Here is a 16,736-nt window from a genome sequence, read left to right on the forward strand (position 1 = left end):
TCTGATTCATTTACACTTAGCTCATCTGAGTATTGTTTTGTAAAAACCATCTGAAGTCCAAGAAGTTTTATGAGATCTTTAAAGGCTTGTTTTTTGAACCAGGAAGTTGTGTACTGCCAATATAAATGGACCTTGAACTCTAGGGGGGTTTGAGTCCAGCATCCATAGCATTAAACTGGGTCTAGAATTGGCAAAGGCCCATCCCCATGGCTGACAGAAACTGGGCTTTCACTTTCAGAATAATAGTGAGTTCAGTGTTTGGGATGAGTGACCATCTCAAATGATAGTACATGGGGTACATAACAGGTTTTTCAAGGATTATCTTGCTAGTTACGTAAATAGCAAGAGACTTATGTGGAAAACTGTGATTTTACTGGAGTCTCCCAACTACAGAGTAGGGCTGCTTGCTCATGTGTATATTTCCATATTAATTGTGTGTATACACGCACGTACACAAATGTGTAGAGGGATGGGGTTAACATTCACATTAGAGATTTATTTTTGTATTAAAAATTTTTTTTTTATTTTTAGTTTTATTATTTTTTTGAGATGGAGTCTCGCTTTGTCGCCCAGGCTGGAGTACAGTGACACAATCTTGGCTCACTGCAACTTCCACCTACAGGGTTCAAGTGATTCTCCTGCTTCAGCCTCCTGAGTAGCTGGGATTACAGGCACGCACTACCATGCCCAGCTAATTTCTGTATTTTTAGTAGAGACGAGGTTTCACCATGTTGGCCAGGCTGTTCTCAAACTCCTGACCTCAAGTAATCTGCCTGCCTTGGCCTCCCAAAGTGCTGAGATTACAGGTGTGAGCCACTGCACCTGGCTTTTTTCCTTCAGAGTTGGGGTTTCACCATGTTGCCCAGGCTGGTCTCAAACTCCTGAGCTCAGGTGATATGCTCACTTTGGTCTCCCAAAGTACTGGGATTACAGGTGTGAGCCACCGTGCCCAGCCTCACACTAGAGGTGTTTTTTTTTTTTTTTTTTTCCCCTGTGGTTTTATTTCAGAGATGATCTGATTGTGATATATCCAAATCTATCATAAGGCAGGTTGTAATTGGGTTGAAGATTGGTGTGAAATGCCCACCTCTCCATTGCTGTGGGTTGAGAGGAAAACTGCATTATGTATTTTTTAATGGTTAAAAAACATTTTTCTGCAGAGCCAAAGAGCATGGTTAAGGTCATTTCTCTCCCAAATACTAGGATCTCAGGCAGAGTCCCAGGTCTTCTGGAAACTGAGGCTCCAAGAGGTGAAATGACTTGCTCAAGTTTCCATGGGAAGTTGATATGGTTTGGCTGCGTCCCCTCCCAAATCTCGTCGTGGATTGTAATCCACGTGTCGTGGGAGGAACCGGGTGGGAGGTAATTAAATCATGGGGGTGGTTACCCTCATGCTGTTCTCCTGAGAGCTCACTATCAGATGGGTTTTTAAGGGTTTTCCCGTCTTTTGCTTTGGCACTTCTCCTTGCTGCCACCATGTGAGGAAGGACGTGTTTGCCTTCCCCTTCTGCCACGATTGTAATTTTCCTGAGGCCTCCTCAGCCCTGCAGAACTGTGAGTCAATTAAATTTCTTTCCTTTATAAATTAACCAGTCTTGGGTATGTATTAGCAGCATGAGAACGGATTAATACAGAAGTAAAACAGGTAGAGCCCAGCTCCCCAGAGTCCCCATCCAGGCTGTGCCCTCCACAGGTAGCTGCCACTTATTGCCCAAAAGCAGCTTTAATGCTTGCCATCTGTCCATCTGGGGCCTGGGAGTGACCCACTAGAATAGCCGATCCACCACTGAAGACAGGTAGAGCCTGGAGGGATGCTGTCCTTTACTCTTTCCTGAGCTTTCCCCTGTCTGACATCTCTCCTCTCCTGTCCTGGCTCTGCAGAATGTTGTAGCTGTGCTAATCACCCTCCTCCCCACCTCCATCTATTTCAACTGCTGTTACGGAATCCCTACCTGAGAGGTAAGAGCTCTGTGAACTGATCTGAGTTTCAGGTAGGAAATATTTTCCCTACGTGTTGGTGAATTTTCCGTAAGATGACAAAGAATTGTGGGCTGTACTATGATACAGGCATCATACAAATCAGGTCCTCCCCTGAGAGGTCTATCATAATCTCACAGTGTTGCTTCATTCAGTTGTTGTTTTTCGTTTTTAAGCTTTCATTTACATCTTCTCTCCCTAACAAGAGAGGAAGTTTCTTCAAGACAAGGGCTTTATGCCTTGTGGATCCTTTGTATTTCCACAGCCTCAGTGCCTCCTTCAGAGATGGGGTAGGTATTTATTAGCTTCTGTTGCATCCTTCATACAGAACCTGGTGCTGAGAGACAGCTGCTTCTTTTTTGTTTGTTTGCTTGTTTCTTAAGACCAGTCAAGTACAGTACCGAGAAGAGGGGAAAGAGTAGAACAAGGAATTGGATCTGTAACTGACTGTGAACAGTCAATTGAGGTAACTCATTACCTTCGAACCAACCTGGGAGGCAGCCTTGTGACTCACCTCAGTCCTCAATCTTCTCAGCTTGTTCACTTTGGCCTGGCTCAGAGGCTGACCTAGAATGATTCTGTCTAGAAGGACCCTGGATGTTCTTAGAGACACAGACTGCTGGGGCTAGAAGGGACTTTTCATCCAATTCCTCTGTGACAGAGGAGGAAGTAGAGGTTCGGAAGGAGAGGTGAGCTGCCTGTGCTCCTTTAGCTAAAGGCAGTGTTAGGACTGGACCTGAGGGCTCTTCCCTCCAGTCCAGCGCTATTTATTCCATGCAGTGCCTCTCAAACCATGTTCTCACAAGCAGCCAGTGCTCAGGCAGCTGGACTGAGGCCCTGCCTGCCAAATCAAATATTGGAGGTCCAATGTACAGAAAAAAAAAATTAATTAATGGGTTAAGTTTCCTTAGGGTTATTTTCCATTAATACTTCTTAAACCATTGTCACCTGTTATTGTCTACTAGCCAATGCAAGAAGGCAACAAAACAAAAGGATAAGCCACAAATAAATAAGAACAAGAACAACCAAAGCCTTGGGAACACACCATCATTCTTAAGTTAAAGGCTTTAAAAATAAAAAAAAAAATAGAAGAAGACTGCTATGACTATGGACTTTCTATTGCATTCACATAATAAAATCATGCATTCTACTAGCGACATTGTTTTGAATTCAAATGCTAAAAGTAAATACGTCATTATTTCATGGTTTTCCCCAAAGAGTACTATTCTGCCATCTCTCTTAATGGGTCAGGTCATCTACAAGTTGGGTGACACTGTCGGATTACGGTCCGGTGAATTGATTCGTCTTTATTGAAAACAAATGGCTTAGGGTTGTCAGGGATCCTGAACTCTAATCCTGTCCTAAAGGCCCAGGGACAGGGCTGTCTCTGCGGTTGTCTCTATCGGTTCTCCCCGTCCACGCGGGCGCCCTCTGCTGCCCGCTCTGCCCTCCCATTCCTGCCAAGCGAGGAGTAGGGTACCAGAGGCTGCAGACCGAGAAGCAGCCACGGGGACTTTACAGCCCCACAGGGAGCCATCTAAACGGTCTCCGATGGAGACCTCAGCGCGCCCAGACAGCCCTTTCTGGGGCCCGATTTGGTATTTGAATTCAACCCCGCAGCAAGTATCCCAGCAAACACGGATAAGAAAATGCCGGGGCTTCCAAACAATATCAAACGCATAGGTCTTCTGCAAGGACAGGACCGTTGAGTAACTTTGCTGAGCCCTTTGTCCTCTCCCGGGACACAGAACCGGGGCGTGGGGACCTCCACCTCGGCGACCCACGGGAGCAACCCCTGTGGATGTGGAGGGTGGCGGCGCGCCTTCAGGCTCCTCACACGCCTTCCCCAATTAGGATCTGCCGCCTGACGTCACGTCTGCCGGAGATTGGCTGCTCAGGTCTGACACTCGGGGCCACGGGAGAGAAACTTTTAAAAGACTTCGCCGCCGGGGCTGCCTCAGAGTGTCCCGCGCGCTCTCGCTCGCTCTCGGCCACCCTCGCCGGGCCCCGCCGCGGCGCGCGCTGCACCCCCGGTCGGGCGCGCGGACCCTCACCTTGCACTGCCCGCTCCCCTCGCCCCTCCCCGCTCCCCGGGCTACGCGCTCCCCACCCCCACGCCCGCCCCCTGCTCCCCGCCACAATCGGCCGGGGTCTGGGGCCGCTCAGCTGCCCGCAGAGCCTCCTCCCGCCTTTCCCGAGCTCTCGGCAGCTCTCGGGGGAGCCTGAACGCGCGGGGAAAGGCGAGCCGCACGGCCGGGGGAGGGGGCCGGACCGCGCGCGGCCGGTCGCGCCGGCTGGGGCCCGCGATGGCGGGGGCCTGGCTCAGGTGGGGGCTCCTGCTCTGGGCAGGACTGCTCGCGTCGTCGGCGCACGGCCGGGTGCGGAGGATCACCTACGTGGTGCACCCGGGCCCCGGCCTGGCAGCGGGCGCCTTGCCCCTGAGCGGGCCCCCGCGTTCGCGGACCTTCAACGTCGCGCTCAACGCCAGGTACAGCCGCAGCTCGGCGGCTGCGGGCGCCCCCAGCCGCGCCTCCCCCGGGGTCCCCTCGGAGAGGACCCGGCGCACGAGCAAGCCTGGCGGCGCGGCCCTGCAGGGGCTCAGACCGCCGCCGCCGCCGCCGCCGCCGGAGCCGGCGCGTCCCGCGGCCCCCGGCGGGCAGCTCCACCCCAAGCCCGGCGGCCACCCGGCAGCCGCCCCGTTCGCCAAACAAGGCAGGCAAGTCGTGCGCTCCAAGGTGCCGCAGGAGACCCAGAGCAGCGGGGGCTCCAGGCTGCAGGTTCACCAGAAGCAGCAGCTGCAGGGGTAAGCCCACACCCCCTTCCGCCCGCCAGCCCCGCGCGCGCCGCCCGCTGAGGGACCTGCGGGGTCAGGACCACTCGGAGCCTGCGGTGGCCGGGGCGCTCGCGCGCGGTGGGTCGGCTTTCTCTCCCCGCCTCCGCCTGCGCTGAGCGCCGCGGGAAGAGCGGAGTGCGGGGAAGCCCAGGGACTTTTACTGACGTGAAACTCCGAGTGCATTGTTACCGAGCTGCGGGTAAACACAAAAGGCATTTCTGCCTGGGGCGTAACCTTCTGCGCGCAAACCCAACTGCTCCTAGAAGATGGGCGTAAACTTGAGGTCACTACAGTTTAATCCCTCAGCATCAATTAAACTGCAACTGAGTTTTAATTTTGGTCTAGCTAATGAAAAAAATGTTTCGAGGGCAGGCTAGCCGTAAAGATCCAGCTCCTGTTCTGCGGCCTGGAACTTTTCAGCATCAGAGAAATCATGGGCTTGGACTTCCTTGCACCTGTGGAGTCTGCTTTCCTGTGGTGGGGTGTCTTGGTATTGATAAAAGTTTTGGTTGGAATGTTTCTGTTATTGGGCGCTCATAGTCTCTTCCCTTCGTGGGCCTCCTATTTCCCCCAGTTCGTCTCAGGTTGGGGTGTAGGGGAAAACTTGTTGTGCTTAGTTGGCATGTTTTTTTCAGGGGTGATAGCAGGCCATGTGACCTCACTCCTTTTTGGACAGTTCTCTCTGAAACTCATTTCCAATTTAAAATGTTGGCCCAGATAATAGAAAAAAAAATAATTGGCGCTACTGTAATTTGGGGGTGAGAAAACCATTTGTTGGGCCCTTGTCCTCCCTTCCTGTATAGGCCTAGGTTATGCAGGCTTTTTGGTTCTCCCAGCATTCCCTGATATATGTATGGGCCTTGCCCCTCTGCTTGGGCAGCTTTGGGTTGGGCATCCAGGGTACCTGTTAGGACTCTGTCTCATCCAAAGGGTTGCAGAAGCTGGAGGCTGGCCTTTCTGGAACATGCTGGAAGCTTGGGTTCTTGGGAAGGGAGTCTTCCTGCTGCTGGACTCAGCGATCTTGCTTTGTTTCAGGGTCAATGTCTGTGGAGGGCGGTGCTGTCATGGCTGGAGTAAGGCCCCTGGCTCCCAGAGGTGCACCAAACGTAAGTTGCCACGTTCACAGTGGCCCTGCACAGTAGGCAAAGTTGGGGGGGGGTGTCCACTTGGGGGCATCTCATAAGGGCCACTTGAAAGGGCTCGGGGGAAGTTGAAGTCTGAAATACGATCCATCCATTACCTGCAGGCTTCATTACCACCTAGGAAGGGCTGGGTCAGGGTAATGTTAGTATCAATGCCAGCAGCAATGCATTGCATCCAAGATTTCTCTGAACTCAACAGAGATATTCATCACTCTGGCACATCTGTGAATCAGGAGCTAGGAAAAAATTTCCATTTGAGGATATGCCATATGGCAGAACCAGTGTAATTAATTTGAACATGATACCAACAAATGAAAGACATTCTTTACGGTGATGGCAGGAGGGGATTGGGGAGTAGAGGGCCCTATTCTGGAGTAAAACATCAATAGTTTTTATAGCTTCCTGAAAACAGCAACCAGAATCCTTCATCCTTGAGGCCTGATGGTTTTCTAGAATGCACTTCTCTGCTGCTCTTCAGAACTGATGGGTGGGGTTCTCTGCAGTGCTTCTGCAGTTCACATGCATGCCCAGCAGTATTTTTTTTTTTTTTTTTTTTTTGAGGCGGAGTCTCGCTTTGTCGCCCAGGCTGGAGTGCAGTGGCGCGATCTCGGCTCACTGCAAGCTCCGCCTCCCGGGTTCCCGCCATTCTCCTGCCTCAGCCTCCCGAGTAGCTGGGACTACAGGCGCCGCCACCACGCCTGGCTAATTTTTTTTTGTATTTTTAGTGGAGACGGGGTTTCATTGTGTTAGCCAGGATGGTCTCGATCTCCTGACCTCGTGATCCGCCTGTCTCGGCCTCCCAAAGTGCTGGGATTACAGGCTTGAGCCACCGCGCCCGGCCGCCCAGCAGTATTTTAAAAAAATGTGTTAATGATGCATATAGATTTGAGAACACTGGAAAATTTTTCTCCTATGCATTGTAAAGTTAAGGATCAGGTTAAATGTATTCTGAGGCTCTTCTTGATGAATTGATGCTATTGGGTGCTCATTGGACATAAAGGAGTCTTACCTTCCCCCTCAGAAAAAGTGAAGCATTCTTAGTTGTTCTTTGCATAGAGACCGAGGCATTCCTATGTGGATTGGAATTGTTCAAAATTTCTGATGCTCGGATTTTGAAATACAGGTGGATGAATTTAAAAAAATTTCGGATACAGTCAATCTAGTGGCCTTGTTTGTTGAAAAATGTCTTCAATCCTGAAGGAAACAGAAGGGCTTTGGCATAATGGCCTTACTTTTGTAAAAAGGTGAATGTCCACAGGTTTTATAATGTCTTATGATCAAGCAGGAATTACAGACATGAACAGCCTTCTGACTATCAAATTCAAACCACTAGATCAGAAATGCTCAGGGTTCTAGGCATTTTAGATTAAGTCATAATTTTTCACTTTTAAGTTCTTAAATTATACTTGTCAGAAATGTGTTAGCATTTGTTTAGAATTTAGCATTGCTCAGGCCAAATGACATGCCCTCCCCTCCCCTCAGTTACTCATTCTGTCCAAAACCTGGTATGATATGGTTTGCCTGTAACATGGAGATAACTCATCCGTTACAGCACCAATGCAATGGGATATTGCTGTGTAAAGATTAAAAATACATTTAATCTTTATACTGGTGCGATGACTCACGCCTGTAATCCCAGCACTTTGGGAGGTCGAGGCAGGCAGATCACTTGAGGTCAGAAGTTGGAGACCAGCCTGGCCAACATGGTGAAACCCTGTCTCCACTAAAAAATTAGCCAGTAGACCTGGTGCAGTGGCTCACGCCTGTAATCCCAACACTTCGGGAGGCTGAGGCAGGTGGATCACTTGAGGAGTTAGAGACCAACCTGGGCAACGTGGCAAAACCCCATCTCTACTAAAAATACAAAAAAATTAGCTGGGTGTGGTGGTGTGTGCCTGTAATCCCAGCAACTGGGGAGGCTGAGGCAGAAGAATCGCTTGAACCCAGGAGGTGAAGTTTGCGGTGAGCTGAGATCACTCTACTGCACTCCAGCCTGGGTGACAATGACTCTGTCTCAAAAAAAAAAAAAAATATATATATATATATATATACATATTACCCAGGCATGGTGGCGCATGCCTGTAATCCTAGCTTCTCTGAGTCAAGAGAATTGCCTGTACCTGGGTCGGGGAGATTGCAGTGAACAGAGATTGTGCTGGGCGGTGCAGAGACTCCACCTCAAGAAAAGAAAAGAATTCAGAGCAAGATTTTACAGATAGGCAGAAGCTCCTTGATGCCTGTTGGAGACAATGCTCTAAGGCTTTAATCAGTTTGCTTGGCAAATGCAGTTGAGTGCCCTCTCTGAAAAGAGGATAGGCCCCCATTTTCAGGTTGCCTGGGGATTCGGGGATCCAAAGATGTTCTAGAAGATCCCAAGATGCTCCAGATCTTGGGGAATCACCTCATGGCTTCCTGCTTCTCCAGGCAAGAGAGGCAAAGACGTGTGTGTGCCTAGGTTTAGCTGGGTTTGCTGCCTGGTAAACCAGAGAGAGATCACAGAAGACTGCTGGTCAGAACAATCAGGGTTGAAGTTACTTACAGGGCTCTAGTGGAAGTTGCTATATTAGTTTAATCTTACGATACCTACAACCAATGCTTCTAGCATTTGGCTTAAGTTTTCCTACCAGCTTCTAGGAGGTAGCCCTTGGACAACACCAGGATCTACGTGGTTCTCAGCATTCAGAAGATTAGCATTCCTGTACTTCCCAGTTTAACAAATGAATTTAGGTACAATTGCTAGAAACTTAATTCACAGCCTTCTTCAGAAATAATTGTGTTTTTAAAAGGCATGCTGGGGTAGTCAGCGTGCAGTCCAAAATAATGTATCTCTGAGATGGATATTTAAAATAGGGGACTTACTTTGCATGTGTCTGGGAGGTCCAGAGAGCTGAGAGAGCCTTCTACCTTCAGATGGGACCACTGGGGCTCCCACTGATGCTGTAAACCTTGTGTCCATGGCTGAGTAGTGTGATGCCAGGAAAGACTCCTGGCTTTGGGGCCAGAAGACCTGAATTCAAATGCTGAAACCCTCACTAGCTATGTGGCCTCGGGGAGTTCACGTGACCTGTCTGGCCTGTATTTTCCCATTCAGAAATGCCTATGCTAAAACCTTACCTTCTTTGTAGGATGGTTGCACATGTCAAGATGAAAAAAATGGGTATGAAGGCCTTGATGAAACCAGGAAGATTAATATTAGAGATTAGTGTTGGATCAAGCCAAGTAAATTCTGTCTGCTTTATCGATGACTTGGTTTTCTTCTGTTTGTGGTTTCCTTCTCTCACTTCCCTATTATGCTGAGATTGAACAATTACACTTGGGTATGGTTTATTACACATAAGAATACAAAAACCAATGATATGCCCACATGAAGTTCCCCCTTATAATAGTCATCATAAAATGTGCATATACATTTAAATGTATAACCCAAGATATCTTCTAATTGTCATGACACGTTGAAGATAATGAAGAATTTGAGTTTATATAGGTCATGTCCAATTGATGCAAAACAAATTTCTGTTTAAGAGATTGGAAGTGTTCATGTTGTTCAGTGTTTGCCTAATCCAGTGAAGAAAATAAGGTATCCCTTTGAGCAAGTCTGGATTGTTTTTAGTTATTGAAACCTAATTTAAATGGACCATGATCAAATGCTTCTGAAGACTAAAGATTTAGTGAACCTTAAATTGCAAATCAGAGAGATATGAACAAGCAAGCGGCAGACCCACACAGGGGCAAAGAATAGATTCGTGCACTCACCAAGGTGGTCCTCCGGGCTGTAGCCACCGAGTCACTATGTAGAGACACCTGGTTGCATGTTAATGTTGCTTTTCCAGACACCCTTTGTGTGTGGATCCCTAGGAATTGAAATTATAGTGTGGGATGTGTCATTTTAGTTAATACTGGATGACGCTTGGTAGCGTTACCTGTTTTGAACAACAGAGATGGAGAGATGAACCACATTTCGACTCTTTCCAAGGAATTAACATTTAAAGGAAGGTTTTGTGGGTTAGGGACTTTGTCTTCCAAGTGGGGCATTAAACCCCTGATGTGTAACATTTTTGCCTCCTATCATTTTTGTAGTTTTTTTTTTTTTTTTTTTCGTATACCCAAACTGAACCTCCCCTCATGGCCTCATTGCTTCTTCCAGTGTTTTCGCCCCCGTCTCAGGGTAAGTGCAGGCCAGACAGACATTGCCAGTAGGCTCAGCTTTAATGAGAACACTGGACATGGGAATAGGCAGTACAAAAGAATGAAAGAGAGGAGAGTGAGGCTGGGCTGGCAGGATTATGGGGTAGAGAGAAAAGAGATGATGGCAGATATGAATCCAAAGTGGGTGCTTGGCACGTTGCAGGCCTTCCATACACGCATGGATGGTTCTTGCATTTACTGTTTAGCTTTTACCATGTGCCAGGTTCTATGAATAGAGGAGAAACACAGCCAGCTGTAGGGAGTGCAGGTCTGTTTTTACTCACTTAACTCATGGCACATCAAATGACTTGTTCTCTCCTTAGCAAGAAACAGAAAATCGATATTCCATTGCTTTTCCATTGGCATTCAGCCCATGCCTCTTTAGGGGAAAAAACCCAACTCTAGACATTTTCCTTAAATTATATGCAAAGGAGACAGAGTCACATGCACCCTTGGTGCCCAGAGATGCAGTGGTGGATGCCATCATCCAGGAGGGCGTGATGTGGCTGGAGTTCAGGTGACCTAGAGAACTCTCTCAGGCTGTCCCCCATCCCTCTTGACTTGGCATCATGCTTGCCAAACTTGGGAGTCGAGCCCAGAGTGATTATATATATTTTTTGTGTGCCTGCTATGGCCATTGACAGCTGCTTTGCCAATAGATCTGCAGTGAGGTTTACCATGGCAACTGCTGGTAGGGCCACCCCAGCCCCCATGTGGGAGGGTCAGCTGGAGAATCTTGTTATGTGGCACAGACAACCTCGGTAAAGAGAGAGGAACCCAGAGGTCAAGTTCACACTAGGTCAAGTATGTGTTCTCAAGACTAGTTCAAATAAACATTTAGGAACCATAAATTCTACATTGTAATAGTGCTTAAACCTTCATGATGAAGCCCTCCTCCAGCCCGTGGGCCTGCTGAGCACACCACCCGCTCCCTGCCTGCTCTGCTTTATCGGAGTTTTTGCCGCCCAGTGAACCCTTGGCTTTTGGGAAGCCCGACTTGTTGAAAGCACCTTTGACAACCACGGGGTTTTGCTGTTTCTGCCCCTGTTATTTGTTGTCTTGGATATTTCAGACGTACCCAAACATGTTCGAGAGCTCAAATTAAATTTTCCTAAAGTGCAGATTTTGCTTCCCAGTCCTTCCTAGCAATGAACAGAGGTGACTTGGAGTGCGAGGGAAATGTCACCACCCTTTTAATATGGACCAAGATCAGGTCTGGCAGAGAGGAGCTGCCGATGGGGCGGGGGTAACTTGTGTGGGTGCTGTGGAGCTTACAGAGAGCGTTTCCTTGATCTTCACACCCTGTGGGTGTCGTTGAGGCGGGTATGCTTTATTACCCCTATTCCCAACAGTGGGGCAGTGCTCAGATGCCACTGCAGATCTTGTGGCTCTTCCTACTGCCCTGGGATTCCTGGACATCCAGTGCTGTGATATTCTTTCTTGAGGTCTTGGTCTGAAAACTGTCCTGACAGCCCTCAGTCATCTGGATTGGCTTCTACTGCCTAACTTCACTTCTTGATTTTCCAAGCTATGTGAATTTTCTCGGGCTTCTGTAACAAGTTCCACAAGCTGGGTGACTTAGAGCAATAGAAATGTGTTGTCTCACAGTTCTGCAGTCCAGAAGCCCGATGTCAAGGTGTTGATGGGGTTGCTTCCTTCTGAAGGCAGTTCTAGGCCTCTCTCCTTGGTCTGTAGATGGCCATCTCTTCCCTGTGTCTTTATACATTGTCTTCTGTGTGTGTCTGTGTCCAAATTTCCCCTTTTTATAAGGACATCAGTCACATTGGATTACCCCTCACCCCCCGCAATGATCTCATTTTAACTTGATTACCTCTGTAAAGAACATGTCTCCAAAGGTGGTCACATTCTGAGGTACCTGGGGTTAGGACTTCAACACTTTTTTTTTTTTTTTTTTGTAGGGGGAGTACAATTCAACTCATGATGTAAGCCCACGGATGCCTTGCGCACAGGCTGGAGAGATGGCTTTTGAGAGTTGGCTCATTCTGGGGGCACTTGGGAACCCTAGCAGCTGACCCAAGGATGAGTGGGCGGGACTTTGACTGGGCCGCTGCCGAACAGTCTGTGACTGTGGATCTAATTTGGTTACTTTTCTATTGCAGCAGCAGCTCTGGCTGCTCCAGGGGGTGATAGGAGAGATGAGGAATTGGCCACAGGTAATTTTGGTGATGCCTCTGGCCATTTTTACTGGGGCTCTTTTAAAGAGATTCTAGATTAGTGTTTCTTACACGTGAATGTCCAGCGGGACCACTGGAAGGGTTTGTTAAAAATGTTAAAACTTGTTAAATTCAACGAATTGAATCAAAATCTTTGGGGGTTTTTAACAAGCATCCCAAGTTATGCTGATGGAGGTGGCCCACAGTTTGAGAAACTGATCCAGAAGGAACTCAATCCTGGGCAATATTTATGACCCTTTATGTGGGAATTTAAAGGCCAACCTCAATGCTTAACAATTTAGAGAAACCTCTCAAGGCAGGAACCCTCTAGACATTGGGATAGCTTGGATTTGAAGAATGTTATGTACAGTCAAAGACTGCCGCACATGCGGTTTTTACATCCAGTTTTTCTTTAGTTAGTTGAATGTTTAATATATATATATGTATATTTTTGCGAGAGCTGGAAATTTGCAGAATTATTGCTGATTACATAGAGTGCCTTTAAAAAAAGATTTAAACGCTTTGGAACACTTGGGTGTTTTTTTCCACTAAAATTTTTTTTTTAGTTACAAAATTTTTGAAGTACACACAAACATAGAAGCTGCCTATCAGGGTCATGTTTTTAAAAGCTCCCTGATGTGGTAGTTCAGTACAATGATTTATACATAAAGGAGAAACTGGTCTTATCTTTCTCCAAATGCATGTTTTACTAATGGTTTCCTGCTTTCTTAGTGGAGAGAAAATATTACATAATTTGTTGGTGTGACACAAATTGGTTGTTTTGGTACTTACGGAAAAATACATCAGGGCTGTATTTGCAAGCATACCTCAGATATGGAGGGTTCAGTTCCAGCAAATATCTCAATAAAGTGAGTCACACAAATTTTTTGGTTTCCCAGTGCATGTAAAAGTCATGTTTATACTATATTGTAGACTATTAAGTGTACAATAATAGATTATGTCTAAAAAGACAAGTGTATACCTTAATTAAAAATATTTTATTACTAAAAAGTGGAAAGATCATGTGAGCCTTGAGTGAGGCATCATCTTTTTGCTAGTGGGAGGTCTTGCCTTGATATGGATGGTTGCTGAAAGTTGGGGTGGCTGTGGCACTTTCTTTAAAATAAGAAAATAATGAAGTTTGCTGCACTAACTGACTCTTCCTTTCTTGACAACTTTCTCTGTAGCATGCAGTGCTGTTTGATAGCATTTGACCCACTGTAGAACTTCTTTCAAAATTGGAGTCAGTCTTCTCAAACCCTACTGCTGCCTTATCATCTGTTTATATAAAATTGTAAATTCTTTGTTGTCATTTCAACAATGTTCATAGCATCTTCACCAGTGTTAGATTCCATCTCAAGAAACCACCTTCTTTGCTCATTTATAAGAAGCAGCTCCTCATCTGTTCAAGTTCGAACATAAGATTGCAGCAATTCAGTCCCATCTTCAGGCTCCATGTTTAATTCTCTTGCTATTTCCACTACCTCTCCAGTGACTTCATCCACTGAAGTCTTGAACTTCTCCAGGTCATCCATTGGGGTTGGAATCAGCTTCTTCCAAACTCCTGTTAATGTGGATACTTTAATCTCCTCCCATAAATCATGAATGTTCTTAATGGCATCTAGAACAGTGAATCCTTTCCAGAAGGTTTTCAATTTACTTTGCCCAAATCCATCAGAGGAATCACTATCTATGACAGCTATAGCCTTATGAAATGTATTTCTCAAATAAGAAGACTTGAAAGTTGAAATTACTCTTTGACCCATGGACTACAGAATGCATGATGTTTTAGCAGGCATGAAAATAACATTAATCTCCATGTACATCTCCATCACAGCTTACAGGTGACCAAGTGCATAGTCAGTGAGGAGTAATATTTTGAAAAGAACCTTTTCTGAGCAATAGGTCTCAACAGTGGGGTTAAAACATTCAGTTAACCATGCTGTAAACACATGGACTGTTATCCAGTCTTTGTTGTTCCATTTACAGAGCACAGGCAAAGCAGATTTAGCATAATTCTTAAGGGCCCTGAGATTTTTAGAATGGTAAATTGGCACTGGCTTCAACTTAAAGCCACCAGCTGCGTTAGCCCCTAAAAGGAGAGTCAGCCCATCCTTTGAAACATTGAGGCCAGGCCTTGACTTCTCAGTTTTCTTCAAGAACTTTTTCTTTACATTCACAACTTGGCTAACCGGTGTAAGAGGTCTAGCTCTTGACCTGTCTTGGCTTTCTACATGCCTTCCTCACTTAGCTTTTGATTTACAGTGAGAGATTTGTGAGTCTTCCTTTCACTTGAGCCCTTAGAGGCCCTTGTAGGGTTATTAATTAGCCTGACTTCAATATTGTTGTGTCTCAGGGAACAGGGAAGCCCAGGGAAAGGGAGAGAGATGAGGGAACAGTCAGTGGAACAGTCAGAACACACACAACATTTCTCAATTAAGTTTTCTGTCTTATATTGGGTACGACTTGTGGTGCCCCCAAACAATTACAATGGTAATGTGAAAGATCACTGATCACATATCACCATAACAGATACATTAATAATGAAAAAGTGTGAAATATTATGAGAATTTCCAGAATGTGACCCCGAGACAGAAAGTGAGCATTTGCTGTGGGGAAAATGTTGCCAGTAGACTTGTTGCATGCAAGGTTGTTACAAACCCTCCATTTGTAAGAAACACAGTGTTTGCGAAGTGCGGTAAAGTGAAGCAACAAAAAATGAGGTCTGCCTGTATATGTATAAACTGATATGTGTCTGTTAATTTTCCCTGCCTGTTATGGATTGAGCACATCACGTAGAGACAGTCCATTAGGTACTGAAATTCTGTGCATACATTGCCATCGAGACCCCAAACTGTGTGGTTATAAGAAGGAAGTGCCACTGCTTTCTCCCCTCCTCTCCCTTCTATCTTACCTGCTTTTGTTGCCCTTCTCCTCTTCCTCCCGTTACTTGGTCTCAGTTTGGCTTTGAATGAGAGGCAGTATGGCTCAGTGGTTGGAAGTTCAGTCTTTGGAATTAGAATACGGAGCTCCTAATTGACCTTAATACTTCCTCACTGTGTGACCTTGGACAGTCAAGCTTGAGACCTGGAGCAGGGCTAAGTTAACTCCATTCACAAAATAGGAATAATGATGGTCTCTGTAATCATCCAGGGGCTTGCTAGGGGGCTGCATTAGGTAATACATTAAAAGTGCATAGAGAGCAGGGTCCCTGCACAGTAGTTGACCAAAATGAGCTCTCAGCACCTTTCATTTGTCTGCTCAGGACCACTTCCTCCTGGGCACCACTGCTTCTTCCATGTCCCTCTTCTGAGATCCTTGGGGGCTGATCCTGTTTGCTGCTCCCTAAGCAGACTCTGTTTGATGCTCCCTAAGCACTCTGATTTCACTCTTAGTTGGCTCTGGGTATGGCTGAGCCAGGTGGAAGAGGCATCTGTCCCCTCATCAGTGTTGAGCTCCTGGGAAGCAGGTCCCTTGCTTTGCCACAGTACAAGTGCCACAGTACAAATGCTACCTAGGAATAGAATAGAATTGAGTTGAACTAGCATCTCGGATTTTGCTGTGTTGCTAATGCTGTCCTCTAAATACTATAGAAAGAATGCTTTCTCTTGTCTTTGTTTACTCTCACCTTTTGGCAATAATTTCCACTTGCTTTTCTTTCCTGCATTTTGTCTTTGTACTTTTCCTTGCCCAGCAGACACTGCTGATTGTGACAGCTTTTTCAAGGGCACAGCACCTTACTCTGTTTCCTCCTGCCTTTGCTCTGTAAGGCTGCTCTGGCATGGCCCAAACTTTGAGATGACTTTTCCTTTCTCCCTGCCAATTTCACAGTCTTTCTGTTCAACATCATCATCTGATAGAGATTTGGGACTAAGTAAAATGAATGTTGTATGATTTTCCCTGTAATTTTAGATCCCCATATACTGCTCTTGGCCAACTACGCTATTCCCTGTGGCTTTTTTACTCCACCACATTTGAGTAATATTGTTGGCATGGACATAAGTAAACAGTTTGAAAGTGTCGTGTTTTGTAAACTAGAAGATGGATGGGCTGGTTTTTTAATACATGCTCTTGGTTCTGCTGGGCCAAAGGAAAGATGAATTTGGTCAGTGGATGGGAAGATGAATTGGAGGAAGGTGTTGCTATCCGAAGTTGATGTGGCCAACTTTACTGAACTGGTGAGATCATTATTTAGAGGTGAAAACTGAGTGGCTGGAGGTGACTGTTCAGAGGGATTTGGATAATGCAGTTAGACGGAATTTTTATAGAGGAGATAGCTTGCTACCAGTAAGAGGCCACCAACCAAAAATATCATAATAAAGTAAGGAAAATAGAAGGATAAGGATCTTTTGTCTTTGTAAATTTAAACATGGTTTTATTTCTTTGTGGGATTACCAGACAATTCCAATGTGGCTTTTAATCTTT

At 46.3% G+C, this 16,736-nt stretch overlaps 1 protein-coding gene across 10 annotated transcripts in view; it reads left to right on the forward strand.

Annotated features, from left to right (window-relative positions):
* The first annotated feature begins 4,268 nt into the window (after positions 1 to 4,268).
* The window catches only part of LOC105464817 (latent transforming growth factor beta binding protein 1), a 445,139-nt gene continuing 432,671 nt past the window's right edge, over positions 4,269 to 16,736 (forward strand). For all 10 annotated transcript variants that reach the window (XM_024787691.2, XM_024787692.2, XM_011712889.3 and 7 more), the window contains exons 1-2: positions 4,269 to 4,780; positions 5,846 to 5,916. In XM_024787691.2, the coding sequence (XP_024643459.2) occupies positions 4,284 to 4,780; positions 5,846 to 5,916 (568 nt within the window). In that variant the 5' untranslated portion in view covers positions 4,269 to 4,283. The remainder of the gene's footprint in view (positions 4,781 to 5,845; positions 5,917 to 16,736) is intronic.

The sequence above is a fragment of the Macaca nemestrina genome, chromosome 13 (assembly GCF_043159975.1).
Source record: "Macaca nemestrina isolate mMacNem1 chromosome 13, mMacNem.hap1, whole genome shotgun sequence".
Lineage (NCBI taxonomy): Eukaryota > Metazoa > Chordata > Mammalia > Primates > Cercopithecidae > Macaca > Macaca nemestrina.